The sequence below is a fragment of the Lathyrus oleraceus genome, chromosome 4 (assembly GCF_024323335.1).
Source record: "Lathyrus oleraceus cultivar Zhongwan6 chromosome 4, CAAS_Psat_ZW6_1.0, whole genome shotgun sequence".
NCBI classification, from domain to species: Eukaryota; Viridiplantae; Streptophyta; class Magnoliopsida; order Fabales; family Fabaceae; genus Lathyrus; species Lathyrus oleraceus.
Genome location: NC_066582.1, coordinates 472,339,245 through 472,353,937, shown reverse-complemented (window position 1 = coordinate 472,353,937; position 14,693 = coordinate 472,339,245). Strand labels below are relative to the sequence as shown.

Below are 14,693 nucleotides of genomic sequence, written 5' to 3'. Positions count from 1 at the left end.
GCATGCACACCCGAGGTGTTACGGAGTACAAGAGAAGGATTAATGCACTTAACATAGACTGTGTCATCTAGACACCCTACGTAAACCATAGAGTGCATCATGATTTCGATGACACATCATTGTTTTCTGGTTATCTGCAATGGGAAACATTAGTGATTAGACACTTAGCTGAGAGGTTTATGCGCCAGTTTGGATATGTTTAAGACATACCACGACCAGTCCCTACTATTCCATCAGAGGGCATTGATAGTTAGTTTGTTTGTCACGTTTTGGGGTTTACCCATGCCATTAGAGATCGTGCAATGGATGTTCAATTCCCAGCAGAGTGTGTCGATGGTACTTGGAGTGGTATGTTGTTGTATCACCCCCTCACATCATCCCACCTAGGCAGCATGTAGATGATGTCGGACCTTCTCATGCTGGGGGAGCTTTTGATGATGTGCCACAGCCTCCACCGCTCTTAGATTGTGAGGTTTATACTTTGGCATCGTGGGAGACCTATTTAGATGGATATTATCATTTTTTGTATTATTTGTATATTATGTGTAGTATTAGTCAGACATTTGCGCAACATTGTTTATTAGATAACATTTTTGCACCTCCATTGATGCATGATGAACATAACTTAACATTTAAACTGTTATATTTCTTAGACAGACGATTACATAAGTTAACAAAATAATAATAAATAAGAAAACCTAAACACTACCAGATGATTCTGAACGTTTCAACATCTTTATTATGTCGTCGACAGATCTAGAAATTTTTGCATCAAACTCGATCTGTCCCTTAGTTAGCTATGGTTGTATGTTCTCCACATAACTTTCAAATTTTCATCGGTCTTCAATTCAATAAGGTCGTATTTCACCTTTCCATCAGTATCGATCCAGTATGCACGAAACTCGATCTTACTCACCTTTCTAATCTCGGTGTCGGACATCATATCATTCAACTTGAATCTCAGAACGGAAAGACATGCGGTGCCCCACGGGAACCGAAAATCTATAAGAGGTTACACCTTGTTGAAGGACACTTCTGTCGTGACCAAATACTAAGATATTGTAAGTTGTTTTTCTTAACAAGCATAACCCCTATTTATATAACTTTAGATTCATTCTAGACACCACAAGGTCGGTGCAATCACAGTTTTACAAAACTGTCGACAAAATTTCAACCCTTCAATTTCAATTATCGGATTTATGACTAATCCACAAAAAAAAATCTAATTGTTGAATGTTGTTTTGAAAAAATCGGCGCTTGTTAAACTACGAGTATCTTTATTAAAAAAATCCGATAAATATAGATACTTTTAAAACATAGTATGCGCTATAAGATACTGAATTTTTAAAATATCCAGTATATCAGATTTTTTATATATACTATCGAACTTTTTATTTATATCAGATTTCTTTTATTCTACTAGATTTTTGTCCGAACTTTTTGATAAAATTTTAACAAGAATATCATGAAATATGTAGGAGTATCATGTCAAAGTGGGGTGACAGGTTGATAGTGACCCAAGCTAAAATTGGGTAAGTTGTTTTTGCCTAGCTCAATTATAATCAGAAGTTCCTAGAAATGCTACAGAACACAAATAACAAGGTTCACAAAACTGAAAATCAAGCATCACCACACCCCTTAAGTAGATCCAAACATGTCTAACAGTAGGACAGCATCTACACGACAGAAACTGAAATTGTGCATAAATACTTTCACACTAATTAAGAATATTTCGAGTTTGCGTTAATGGATTTCGATCCTCGAGAAAGAAAGAAAAAAAATCACTTTTTAAGGTCAAGTATTTTAAATGTTGATGAACCAACTAAAATTTTCTAATCAATTTTAAAGGTAGCTTATTCAACCCTCTAAAATGAATGATGTATTTCATTTTGACTAATGACATTGATATTTATTCCAAAAATAAATGAGATAAGTCAAATTAGTAATCATGAACCCACCTTATCTATCTACCTATCAATTCAAAAATATGAGTAGTGTGGTGTGTATTTAAAGGTGAAAAATATCCTATGCCTCAATCACAGAATCTCTAATATGTTGTGGTTGTTATGACTTGAAATTCTGTGTATCACATATCACAAGATGCTTGTGACAAAACAGAAAACAACTATATTTTCAGACAAATTTATTTTCAGACAATCATAAAAAAAATTGAAACATACAATATAAAAAATTTCAGACAAATTGTCTTTTTGTTTGGATATATTCATACAGACAATATAAAAATTGTTTTTTTTCAGATGTATTCATCCGCAATAACATTAAATACTTTCAAAGTGACAATGAATCTTGATTCTTCTGTTATGAATATGAAGAAAATAATGAATTCTGTTTTCTGCAAAGAACTTCCATGTGGAATGACTACCAATATATTTTCCTTTATGAATCACAAATTGAAACATCATTATTACAAAACAGGGTCAGAATTCATTAATCACCCTACAAGAAGAACAAAATTCTTGACTTTTATCTGCAACAAATCTATACTACTTCATTGTGTTCTCATGGCTTTGATCCAATCAAGTTCAAGTCTAAAATCACCTGGTCCAGATCGAGCACCTGGGACACCACCCTCGGCATTGACAGAAAAAGACATGCCAAGAACACGGGATGGATTCATTTCAATTTCTGCGTCGATAACATTCCCTCTCCAAGTAGGTAGGTATCGAGCTAGAGGAATCTGGTCATTCAATGAAATTACTAAGCACATGGCGATTATGCAAAATATTGAAATTTACAATAGAAAATACTGTAACTAGTTCAGTGCGATATACGGGCCAAATCGGCCAATGATTACGATACCCATCGCTTCACATTCACATTCATAGAAAGCCAGCAAGGCACACAAACTATTCTTTCATATAAGTTTCAAATAGTAAAGATCAGTGCCCAGCAAAACTATGTGAAATAGCAAATAGCAGCCCGGTCAAATAGCGGAGGCCACATATCAGTTTAAATAAGTCAATTATATAGAAAAAAGACATGCAGCAAACGAATAAAAAGGGGAATGTGAAAACACCTAGCTCCCATATTGAAAGGTTTATGCATTAAGGTGAATATAGGAGTAATACTCACTAACTCTTCAGTTTTTCTATTTTTATAATAGGCCATGTTTGGTAAACATGTAGATTCTTCAATTTTATTATTTTAAAAATCATACAATTCTTCTTTTTTCCGCTATTGCCGCTATATCAGCTAGTAGAAACTGTAACAGCAACTGCTATTTCCATAATAGCGAAACTGGGATAACATTGCGATTTTCATAGCAGATTCATCAAAATCCGCTATGGTATAGCGCTGCTATTTGACAACACTGGGCCAGATCAGGCTTAAATCATAGGAAACCACACCAAAATAGAAGAAAACGTAACAAAATGCACAAACCTAGCAGCATGAAAAATTAAATTTGATTAACAAATTCAAAAATCACAAGATAAGTTCCCAATTAATCACACAAACAAGAATATCAAGTTTAAAATCAATGGGCAAATTGACAAATGACAATGTTCAATATAAATAGAGTGAAGGATGACTGGACTGGGAAGTGGGAACCTCTCGTTGGAACTGAATTTAGCTCAGTAAAGCTAGGTATCAACTCAGCATAGTTGGGTTCATTCACCTAGTTGACCTTTTGGTTTCATTGCAAACTTGCAACGATAAGTTTCTGTATGTTTTCTGGTTCTTGACTTGGTTCAATTTGGGACTATGAGGTAGAGAGTTGAGTTGAGACACACTTGAACATCATTGACATCCTTGGTAGACAAATTCAAGTTGGAATGTTAAGTGCATCTATAGAGCTGAGTGTTACTGTGGAGAATCATGGGATGATAGGACCATATAGATCATACTCATAAGAGAGAAAGGGAGCATTGGAATACTCACAAGGTAAAAGCTCAAAAGGAATCATATTGATTGATAAAAAAATGATGAATTATGTACATAATTATCCAATTTATAGAGTGCACTTACTAACTGAGGAACTAATTCCTAATTAATTAACTACTACTCACAAAGTCTAACTATCCTGTTAGATTAGTGTTTAGTGTACTATGAAGCCTTATCACTCAACTGTTGCAGTTGTGTATTTTAGAAATCACTTTCATTTTAGGCATGTAAAGTACCCACTAAATTATAGGCTTGTTCAATTGTGTCCTCAAATCCTGACTTTTTGCAAGTCTGCCTAGGTTTACAAACACTTTGTAAGCAAGCTAACCCGATTGTACCAAATATTTTAAACTTTTGGGAGAATTGGTTCATAGCATCAGCAACAACAACTGAGCCTTAAACTAAGCCTTATCCCACTAGGTGGGGTCGGCTATATGGATCAACACTCACCATAATGTTCTATCAAGAATCATGCTTATATCCAAATCATTAATCTCGAGATCTTTCTTAGTAATTTCTCTTATAGTCTTTCTAGGTCTTCCTCTACCTCAAATAGTTAGGCTTCTCTCCATCTGGTCTACTCTCCTCACTAAAGAATCTACAGGTCTTCTCTCTATATGCCCAAACCACCTATAAGTCTATTTTTCACCATCTATTCTACTATAGGCACTACCCCGACACTCTCTAATATTTTCATTTCTAATTTTATTCTGTCGAGTTTTACCACACATCCACCGCAACATCCTCCTCTCTGCTATACTTAATTTATTCTCGTGATGATTCTTAACCGCCCAACATTATCTCGTACAAAATCGCAGGTCTTACTGCAGTCCGATAAAACTTTTCATTCAACTTGAGTGGTACCTTTGCATCACATAAAACACCTGATGCCTTTCTCCATTTCAACCATCCAACTTGAATTCGATGGTTTACATCCCCTCCTATTTCTCTTATCATTTTATATTACAGACTTAAGATATTTAAACCGTGTGACTTGAGGGATAATATGGTCTCCAACTTTCACCTCTAGGTCAGAAACATTTCTTCTTTTGTTGAACTTACATTCCATATAATCCGTCTTACTTCTGCTAAGGCGAAAACCATGCATTTCTAAAGCTTGTCTCCAAATTTCCAACTTCTCATTTAAATCCTCCTTCAACTCTTCAAAAAGGACTATATCATCTGCAAAAAGCATGCATCTCGGCGCTAACTCTTGGGTGTGTTCCGTGAGTACGCTCAAAATTAAAGTAAAAAGGTAGAGGTTTGGGGTTGAACCTTCGTAGCAACCATGTATTAAATTGTGAATACGCAATACTCCAAAAATTTGTATAATCAAAATGCCAGCACACTATTTCTAATCGCTAACTAGACCACCTGTTGTCAAACATTGTAGGGGTAACGTAAGTCTTCCAAGAAAAATGGATGGAAAGCTACAAGAGCAAGGTGCATGTGCTTTAATATCATTTCCTGAGTCATTGTTCCCATAATAACAGCCCATCAAGGAATTACTTCTGGCAATTTAACTTGGCAATGGCATAACTATTAACGTAGTCTATATTATGGCAGGAAAAACAGTCACAAGCATTAGGGCATTGTACACGGGTCATTCAGAAATTATTTGAGAATACTTCATACGAAATTGCAGGTTATCACAATACAAACAGAAAGCCTAGTCTGGGTCATCAGGTTACTTTTCAATTTTTTTATAAAATTGTAAGCAGATAGATGGAAATGGGACTTGCCTTTGCAATATACCAGTTGTCTTTAGGCACATAAATAAACGATTGCCACGAATTATCCTCCATCTGTCCAGGTGAATTAACCCAATTCTCCGTGTAGATCTGCACCAAAATCATATTACTATTAAAACCCTCTAAATTTCCTAGAATAACATAACATTTAGGCATTGGTAAAGAATTTGACACTCACAGTAGATATATAACATCGTCCATCACCTTTAAGTTTCATAGCTATAGTATCATATGAATCCAAGTCAATGAAGCCATCAAACTGCAAAAACACATTAATGCGGAAAGACAACTTAATTTAGGCCTTATTTTGATATACAACTAACTGTGCACTTACAGCATATAAGCGTTTATCATACTATTTTCTATAACAAAAGATCAAATAAAGTCAAACTATTTTCATATAAGCTAATGCATTTTTCACAAACTATCCTAGAGAGTTTATGCAAATAAGTAGAAAATAGCTCAAGCACATGTCATAGGAAAAAAAAAAGCAACCTTTTTGGAGCGCATTCCACAAAATCCACCTCTACTAATGTTCCATTTAGCCCCCTGAGTAACCTCAAGAGAGAGATTCCCCGAGAAAATCCCAGTAGTTGTACCACTTTCAGATTCAGGTATCTGCAGAGATGCAGAGGATAACCCTAAACAACAATGAAAAACCAAAAAACCCTAAAATTAAATTAACCAAAGGTACAAACTTTAGTAACAAAAAATGGTAACTACGAAAAACTAACGCACCTCCGAATTCAGAATCGGAATACAAATGCCATTTGGTTAACTCTTTCTTGGAATTGAAGTTGAATATATATCTTTCAGGTGGAGGCATCAAATCATCAAAACTACCGGATATAGCTTTAGTAGTTACAATTACAATACACACAGTTAGAGAGAGATGAAATAATGAATCAAAATCTTCAAGTAAATTTATGCAACGGTTTCAGTAATGGATTGAATGAATATTGAAAAATATATACCTCTCTTAGTAGCATCCATTGATGCTTGGAACATTCTTCGCAATCTCGACATCTTCAACCATAAATTTTGAATGTAGAGTGTGATATGTAATGGAAAAAGATCTCAACTTCTACGGCGCTCAGATCGGCGGTGCGGCGGGGCGGCGTAACGGCGCAAAGTTCGGAGCAGAGCTTCGCGAAGCTGTGGTCTGCTTAAGCTTTTTTTTTGTTAATGAAAAGAATAAAAAGTATGATTTGCATCTGAACCGTTTGATGCATCCAATGGTGCGTAAATAGGAACGTTGGATGTCTTTCCCGGAATAAAGTTAGGGAATTCTGAACTCAATTTTCTAACAAACGGTATTAGTAGGTGAATATTTTTTTTAATTATCTAATTTTTTAAAAAAAAATTCAAAAATAACCAAATTTTAAAAAGAAATTCAAAAATGATCATTTTTGGCCCTAAAAATCACTTAGGCGCCACCCTAGTTGGCACCTACCCTTAAGGGTAGGGCAAGTCGCCACTAGGAGTGGCGCCTACCTTTAAAATGATTTTTTTTTTTAATATTTAATATTTTTTTTTAAATTAGTTTTAATTTAATAGTTTATATTTATTATAAATTATAATAATTTATATAATTTACAATATATATATATATATATATATATATATATATATATATATATATATATATATAATTTATATATATATTAATTTAATTTATAAGTAATTAATAGTATTTATAAATATTTGAAAATTCTAATTCAATTTAATACATGTAAATAAATAATATTTTGTATAGATTAAATAATATATTTATATTAAAATAATACACAAGACAAATATTATAAAGATATGATTAAAATGCATTATCACATATGATGCGGTCCCTGGTACGATCCGCACGGGGGTCTAACTACTCGTCTAGACGGCTCACGTGGTGGTGGTGCATCCCTATTACCACCCCTAGTCCTAACGTGTCCCCTTGCCGTTTGCCGTTGTGGTTGGGTCGAAGTCCCTTCAGTGCTGTAGGAAAGGCGGGTGCCCTCTGCGCCCTCAAAGCTTTGTCTCGGTGGGACAAACTGACTCCTGTTGGGTGCACCCTCGAAATGTGGCCTTTGGTAGTTTAGGGTTGAATCAGGTTGGTTAAAGAACAATGTTTGTTGGGGGGTGTAGTAGTCTTGTTGATAATCCTCTTGTATACTCGTGTCGGGGCTAAGTGGAGGACTGGAAGAGCTCGGGACATCGTCGTAAAGGAAGTGTTGGGATTGGTGGATGTGGGAGGATTGATATTGTGGTAGGTGTTGGGACTGTTGATGGTGGTGGGAATGTTGAGGTTGGTGTTGGTAATCTTCATGGTATTGGGGTTGAGTTTGTGGTATGTATTGTTGATTTGGTTGGGGGGTGGACATGTGTTGGGGTGGTTGTTGTTGGTAATACGGTGGTGGTGCCTGTTGTTGGTAATAAGGTGGTGGTGGTTGTTGTTGGTAATATGGTGGTGGTTGTTGTTGTTGGTAATATTGTGGTGGTGGTTGTTGTTGGGAATATTGTGGTGGTTGTTGTTGTTGGAAGTATGGTTGTTGCATCCGGGGATCGTCCAAATAGAACGGGTCAGACACAATCATTTCTGGATTTGTATTTGCTCTATACCAATCCACATATTCCCTTGTCGGCTTCATTTCGTTGGGCGCCACCGGAAATTGTAGAACATAGTGGGCACGGTCTTTCCACATTTTACGAAACTCCTTAGCAAATTCCTTCCAATGTTGGGCATACCACTGGTGGCTGACTTTTTTTAGATGCCAAGGTTCCAAAGACATTGGGGGGCCTGGGATTTCTTGATGCATTCCGAATTGCAGCTTGACACGGTCACTTTGGTGCATCTCCATAGTGGTGAACCGCATTATGGCCGTTTTTGCTGTCCAAACAGCTGCATCTTCGGGGTTGGGTTGATGTTCCAATCCCAAATATGGCCTCCAAATAAACTGCAAAGAAAAAAGCAAATATGTTATTTATCGAGAATGCATGATATTAATTAGGGGTGTTCGCGGTGCAGTTTGGGCGGTTTTGGTGATAAAAATCATCCGAACCGCAAGAGAAAAAAACATGCGGTTTGGTTTGGTTCGGTTGACTTTTAGAAATAAAACCAAACCAAACCAAACCAAACCAATGCGGTTTTGGTTGGTTCGGTTTTTTATAATAATTTTATTGTGCCATACATATACCTATAGAGAACAACATAACTTTATATTTAGTCATTCATACATGACTAAATAACATCAAAACTCATCATATTTAGACAAAAATGTTTCATTCAATATAGAAAAAATTAGATTAGACAAAAGTGGAATAAAATACATATATAAATAGTAGCATAAAATAATATCAAAGACATTATAATAAAACATAAAAAACATATGAGATGAGAGATTAGAGAAGATGAAAAAAAGAACATAAGAGATGCGAGATTGAGAAGAAAGGTGCGATAAAAATGTAATTAAAAGAGAAAATAGTAACATAAAAGATGAAAAAGAAAGAACATAAAAGATGACTTATTAAAGTAGAATAGGTGAAACCTACATGGAAAAGAAGACGAGAAGAATGTGTGATACTACTATGAGAGATTTAAGAAGGTTGAAGTGAAACCCTAAGCGTGAGTAAGAGAAAATCGTTTGTAATTGTAAGGTTAAGGCATACTAGGTTTGATGTTTTGGTTGGATGTGGGATAAGTAAAATTTGGATTGTAACATAATGCGGTTTGGTTTGGTTTAGTTCGGTTTGCAAAATACAAACCGCAAACCAAACCAAACCGTGCGGTTTTGTTAAAAAATGACCCAAACGAATCCGAACCAAATGCAGTTTTTTGCGGTTTCGGTTTGGTTTGGTTTGGTTTGCGGTTTTCTATTGGGTTGGTTTGGTTTTGAACACCCCTAATATTAATAAATTAGTTAGAAGATGAGTGATTTAGTGGTAATACATCTTGTGCTCGGAGACGATCCAAGAGTTAACGATAAAATATAATTTTATTTTTGGGGGTAAGACTGTAATCCAGTCCGGTTGTAATGAACCTAAACAAAAAAAGATAAATAATATTATTTACAAATATTTATAGAATAAATATACAAAATGAAATAACATCATAAATTTACCTAGTTGCGTAGGGGAAGGAGTAGACGTTAGGATTTTCTGGGGCTAGCCTCGGCAATCTCCACCACCCCCATGTTTGGAGCAAAAAAGCACATCCAGAAAATGTACAGTGGTCATTTTGTGCATTTTTACACAAAGAGCTATATAGGAATGTCAATACAGCAGAACCCCAACTATACGTGCTTATTCTATCAATGTCCTCGAGCAAACTCAAGTACATAAAGTTTATGCTATTTCCCGTGCCTTCGGGAAATAGCAAGTTCCCAAACAATAACATAATGTAAACCCGAGTTTTTATGACTTTTTCTTGTTCGGACGATTCCTCAGTCAAAGTTATGGAGTCGTGGTACAATTGGAGGCTTGATAGTTTAATACCCTGACCCCTTGCTTTTGCAGATCCCTCACCCTCGACCAAATCTACCCCCAACATTTGAACACATATTTCGTTGGGCTGTTGAACATTTCCAGTCACAGGCTTACCATCTATTCTAAGACCCAAAAGCATGTACACGTCCTCTAGTGTGACGGTACATTCACCAGTTGGTAGGTGAAAAGTGTGTGTCTCTGGTCTTCAATGTTCACACAGAGCAAGAATAAATTTGACATCAATTGTGGCATTTACGACATGCATAACATGACCGAAACCCGCACGCTCTATGTAAGGTACGCACCATGGGTCTGGATAAGGCATAGGGTGTGAACGTTGACTAAATTTCTTGGGATCCTTTAAAAACAAACAATATAAATAATCATTAGATTGGACTTTTAGAAAACAAATTACAAACATACGAAAGAGGCAATGTTCAAGAAAAACTTACGAATGAGGCAATGTTTGCCCTAATGCCTCTGTGTTCTTGGCCCATGGTAAGAAGAGACATGATTGCAATGTAGAACGAAGCTTGGTGGATGAGAAGTTTCGCCGGAGTTCTCTGAATAAAAGTGTTAGTGGTTGATGAAAACTTGCAAGAATGACCTTCTATTTATACTCGTTTTCAAGTAGATTGAATATGCAAAAATGTGACAAGTGTTAGGCATGCGTGGGAATCTTGTAGCTTGGTGGAACCTGATGATGCAAAGGTGTGACACGTGGAAGGCATGCGTAGGAATCTTGCAGAATAGGTGCTGGCTAGGTGGATAGGTTGGCATGCATTGGTACAGATTAGGTTGCACTTGTCTTGTCTTGGGGAAGACTTGGTGGAACCTGATGATGCAAAGGTGTGACACGTGGAAGACATGCGTGGGAATCTTGCAGAATAGGTGCAGGCTAGGTGGATAGGTTGGCATGCATTGGTACAGATTAGGTTGCACTTGTCTTGTCTTGGGGAAGACTTGGTGGAACCTGATGATGCAAAGGTGTGACACGTGGAAGGCATGCGTGAGAATCTTGCAGAATAGGTGCAGGCTAGGTGGATAGGTTGGCATGCATTGGTACAGATTAGGTTGCACTTGTCTTGTCTTGGGGAAGACTTGGTGGAACCTGATGATGCAAAGGTGTGACACGTGGAAGGCATGCGTGGGAATCTTGCAGAATAGGTGCAGGCTAGGTGGATAGGTTGGCATGCATTGGTACAGATTAGGTTGCACTTGTCTTGTCTTGGGGAAGACTTGGTGGAACCTGATGATGCAAAGGTGTGACACGTGGAAGGCATGCATGGGAATCTTGTAGAATAGGTGTAGGCTAGGTGGATAGGTTGGCATGCATTGGTACATATTAGGTTGCGCTTGTCTTGTCTTGGGAAAGGCTTGGTGGTAGTGTTGCATGCAAAGTGGTGCAGACTAGATGTGAGAAGTATTCACATATATCTTCATAATATACCCTATATATATTCACAATATCTTCACATATATCTTCACAATATCTTCACATATATCTTCATAATATCTTCACAATATCTTCACATATATCTTCATAATATCTTCACAAAATCTTCACATATCATGGCATCTTCATCACAATACAAAATCAAAGCTCACGTCAATGGTGAGACTTATGAATGTGATATGTCTGGCTTCCTATTTAGAAACACCGATTGCACTCGTTTTTGTCTAAATAGAGGAGCTGACTTCTCTTATCTGAAAAAAAAGATTGAGGCCAAACTTAGACAACCTGTGTCCCAAATTTTTGACCAACAACCTTTTTTTTCTGAAAATAACTCAGTCAGGTTTTATAAGAAATTGATTCAAAATGACATGGAGGCACAATACATGTTTCGTAACCATGAGTATTCTGGTTACGACTATATAGTGTTGTACATTGTGTTGGAACAATTCCAACCAACTCAGAATATTCAGTCACAGGTTATTGATCATGTGGTTGATGACGGACAAGACGTTGAACACCCCGTTGAAGACGATGTCGTTGATGATGTAGAAGACGTGGTTGATGACTTGGTGAACCGTGATTCCGAAGACGAATACCAAGTACAAATACCTATTGCGCAACGGTACTCACTGCCTGCCCACTACACAACCCTTAACTTGGGCGAGGATGAGCCCTCATCAGATATGTTCTACAACCCATATATGAGGTCTGATGAGGAGTTAAAGAAGGGTGACCAATTTCGGACCAAGGAAGAATGCCTGTTAGCAATAAAAAATTGGCACTTGAAAAACTGTGTTGACTACGATGTTAACAAATCAAACCCGAAAAGATACGTTATTTTATGCAAAAATCCGGAGTGTGGGTTTAGGTTGATGGCATCGTACAAGAAGAAATATAACGCGTGGGTGATAGGGTCCATTTCTCAAGCTCACACTTGCGTCAACACAAACATGGCACAGGATCATCGCAAACTTAGCCATGATATGATCTGCCATTCCATAATACCTCTTGTTGAAGCTGACCCGTCACTCAAGGTCAAAACCATTATCTCCCATTGTGTTGTTGTTTTCAAATATACACCGTCGTACAGAAAGGCTTGGTTAGCGAAAACCAAGGCTATTGAACTGGTATACGGTAATTGGGAGGAATCATACAAACAACTTTTGCGCTACTTGGTTGCACTAAATTTGTATTCACCTGGGACGGTTTCTATAATGGAGACCTTGCCGGCACAATCCCCTGAAGGAACTTGTCTAGAAGGTAATGGAATATTCCATAGACTTTTCTGGGCAGTCCGTCCCTGCATCATAGGTTTCACATTCTGCAAGCTGCTTATTCAAGTCGATGGAACTTGGCTGTATGGGAAATACAAAGGATCGTTACTGATGGCGGTCGCACAAGATGGAAATTCTAATATTTTCCCAATAGCCTTTGCATTGGTAGAAGGAGAAACGACTACTGCTTGGAGTTTCTTCCTTAAGAATCTCCGAACGCACGTGACTCCACAAGCTGACATCTGTGTGATTTCTGATAGGCACGCTTCAATAGACAGTGCATACAATAATCCAGCAAATGGTTAGCATGACCCCCCGTCTACCCATGTCTACTGCATCAGGCATATTGCTCAAAATTTTATGCGGGAGTTCAAGAAAACGCGGGGTATGCATTAAACCAACCTGGATTCCAATACTACCGCCGGGAAATAGTGTTGGCAAATTTTGATGCAGGGAGGTGGATCGATAACATTGACAGAGCAAAGTGGACTAGGTCATACGACGATGGGGTGAGGTGGGGCCACATGACAACAAATCTTGTGGAATCAATGAACGACGTCTTTAAGGGCATACGTAACCTCCCGGTAACCGCATTGGTGAGTGCGACCTATTTTCGGATGGCAACGCTGTTCGTAACAAGAAGCAGGCGCTGACATGAAGTGTTGCAGACGAGTCAAGTATTTAGTGATGCCTACATGAAGTTTATGAGGCAGGAATCTGCCAAAGTCAGCAGCCATCGGGTTACAGAATTCGACCGCCATGGCCACACTTTTAGTGTCAAGGAAACAATTGACCACAACCAAGGGCTGCCCAGACAAGAGTATAGGGTCCTAATACCAGACCGTTGGTGCGACTGTGGTCAATTTCAGGCCTATCGTATGCCTTGTTCCCATGTCATTGCAGCGTGTTCACACAGCCACTTCGATGCATTATCGCTAGTGTCTCCCATCTACAAAGTTGCAACATTGCTCAATGTATACGACAATCCCTTTCCGGTGGTAGCATTGGAGGCATATTGGCCAGAGTATGACGGGGAAATTGTTTGGCACAATGAATCGATGCAGCGGAATAAAAGTGGTCGCCCAAACAGCAGGCGCATTAGAACTGAAATGGACGTCGCAAAGAAAATGCAGAGGAAGTGTAGCATATGTCAACAACTGGGGCATAATAGGAACAAATGTCCATATCGTGGATCTACTTCGACTACATTGTTGTATTAGTTCATAACTCTGTGTACCAATGCTATTTATCAATAAAGTTTACTTTTTATTCCAAATAGAAGATGACATTGGAACAACAAACACAAACATCTAACATTACAACAACAATTACTAAAACAAAAACAAATACTGGAACAAGAACAAGTACTAAAACAACAACAAGTACTACAACAATAGCAAATACACAAACAACCCTAAAAATCTAGGAAATTACAACAGTTAACACTATGTCGTCTGATCCATGCATCATTTGGATGCAATCAATGTCGCTTTCAACTTCAACCCACGAACATACCGTTTCTCCAGTTTCAAATGACATACTTCTTCTAAGCCTCTGAATCCTTCTGATGACTTCACCAGGTTCGTAATCTCCCTCTAACCAAGACATCAAGGATCTTTTTAGTTGGTCCAACGAACGGATGTTCCAAAATTTCATCTCCATTAGGGGTTTCACAGGCGAGAAAATAACATGCCCGTCCCTTTTTAAGATTACTGGTTCTGGATCTGAGCGCCTTGATGATGTCCGCTCCCATGATGACGGTCTGGGGGAGGCCATGAACTCAACCTGATAGAGAAAGTGATAGGAAATAGTGGTGAAGAAAATGCAAGGAAATAACACTTT

General features: G+C 37.7%; 1 protein-coding gene across 1 annotated transcript; it reads right to left on the bottom strand.

The window, feature by feature from the left end:
- Positions 1–2,369: 2,369 nt before the first annotated feature.
- LOC127076225 (probable complex I intermediate-associated protein 30) lies at positions 2,370–6,956 on the bottom strand. Its single transcript, XM_051017817.1, has 6 exons — positions 6,629–6,956; positions 6,393–6,506; positions 6,150–6,295; positions 5,833–5,913; positions 5,646–5,744; positions 2,370–2,698 (listed from the first exon to the last, which is right to left on the bottom strand). Exons 1-6 carry the CDS (start codon positions 6,678–6,680, stop codon positions 2,510–2,512), a joined length of 681 nt encoding a protein of 226 aa, XP_050873774.1. The 5' UTR covers positions 6,681–6,956; the 3' UTR covers positions 2,370–2,509.
- Positions 6,957–14,693: the final 7,737 nt, after the last annotated feature.

What these genes read in the sequence shown, in the direction of transcription:
- LOC127076225 (XM_051017817.1), bottom strand. Translation starts at nt 6,680, where the DNA reads ATGTCGAGATTGCGAAGAATGTTCCAAGCATCAATGGATGCTACTAAG. An exon ending in GACGATGTTATATATCTACT is followed by an intron (nt 5,745 to 5,832) that starts GTGAGTGTCAAA and finishes ATTTTGGTGCAG; the next exon opens with ATCTACACGGAGAATTGGGT. An exon ending in ACAACTGGTATATTGCAAAG is followed by an intron (nt 2,699 to 5,645) that starts GCAAGTCCCATT and finishes TTGAATGACCAG; the next exon opens with ATTCCTCTAGCTCGATACCT.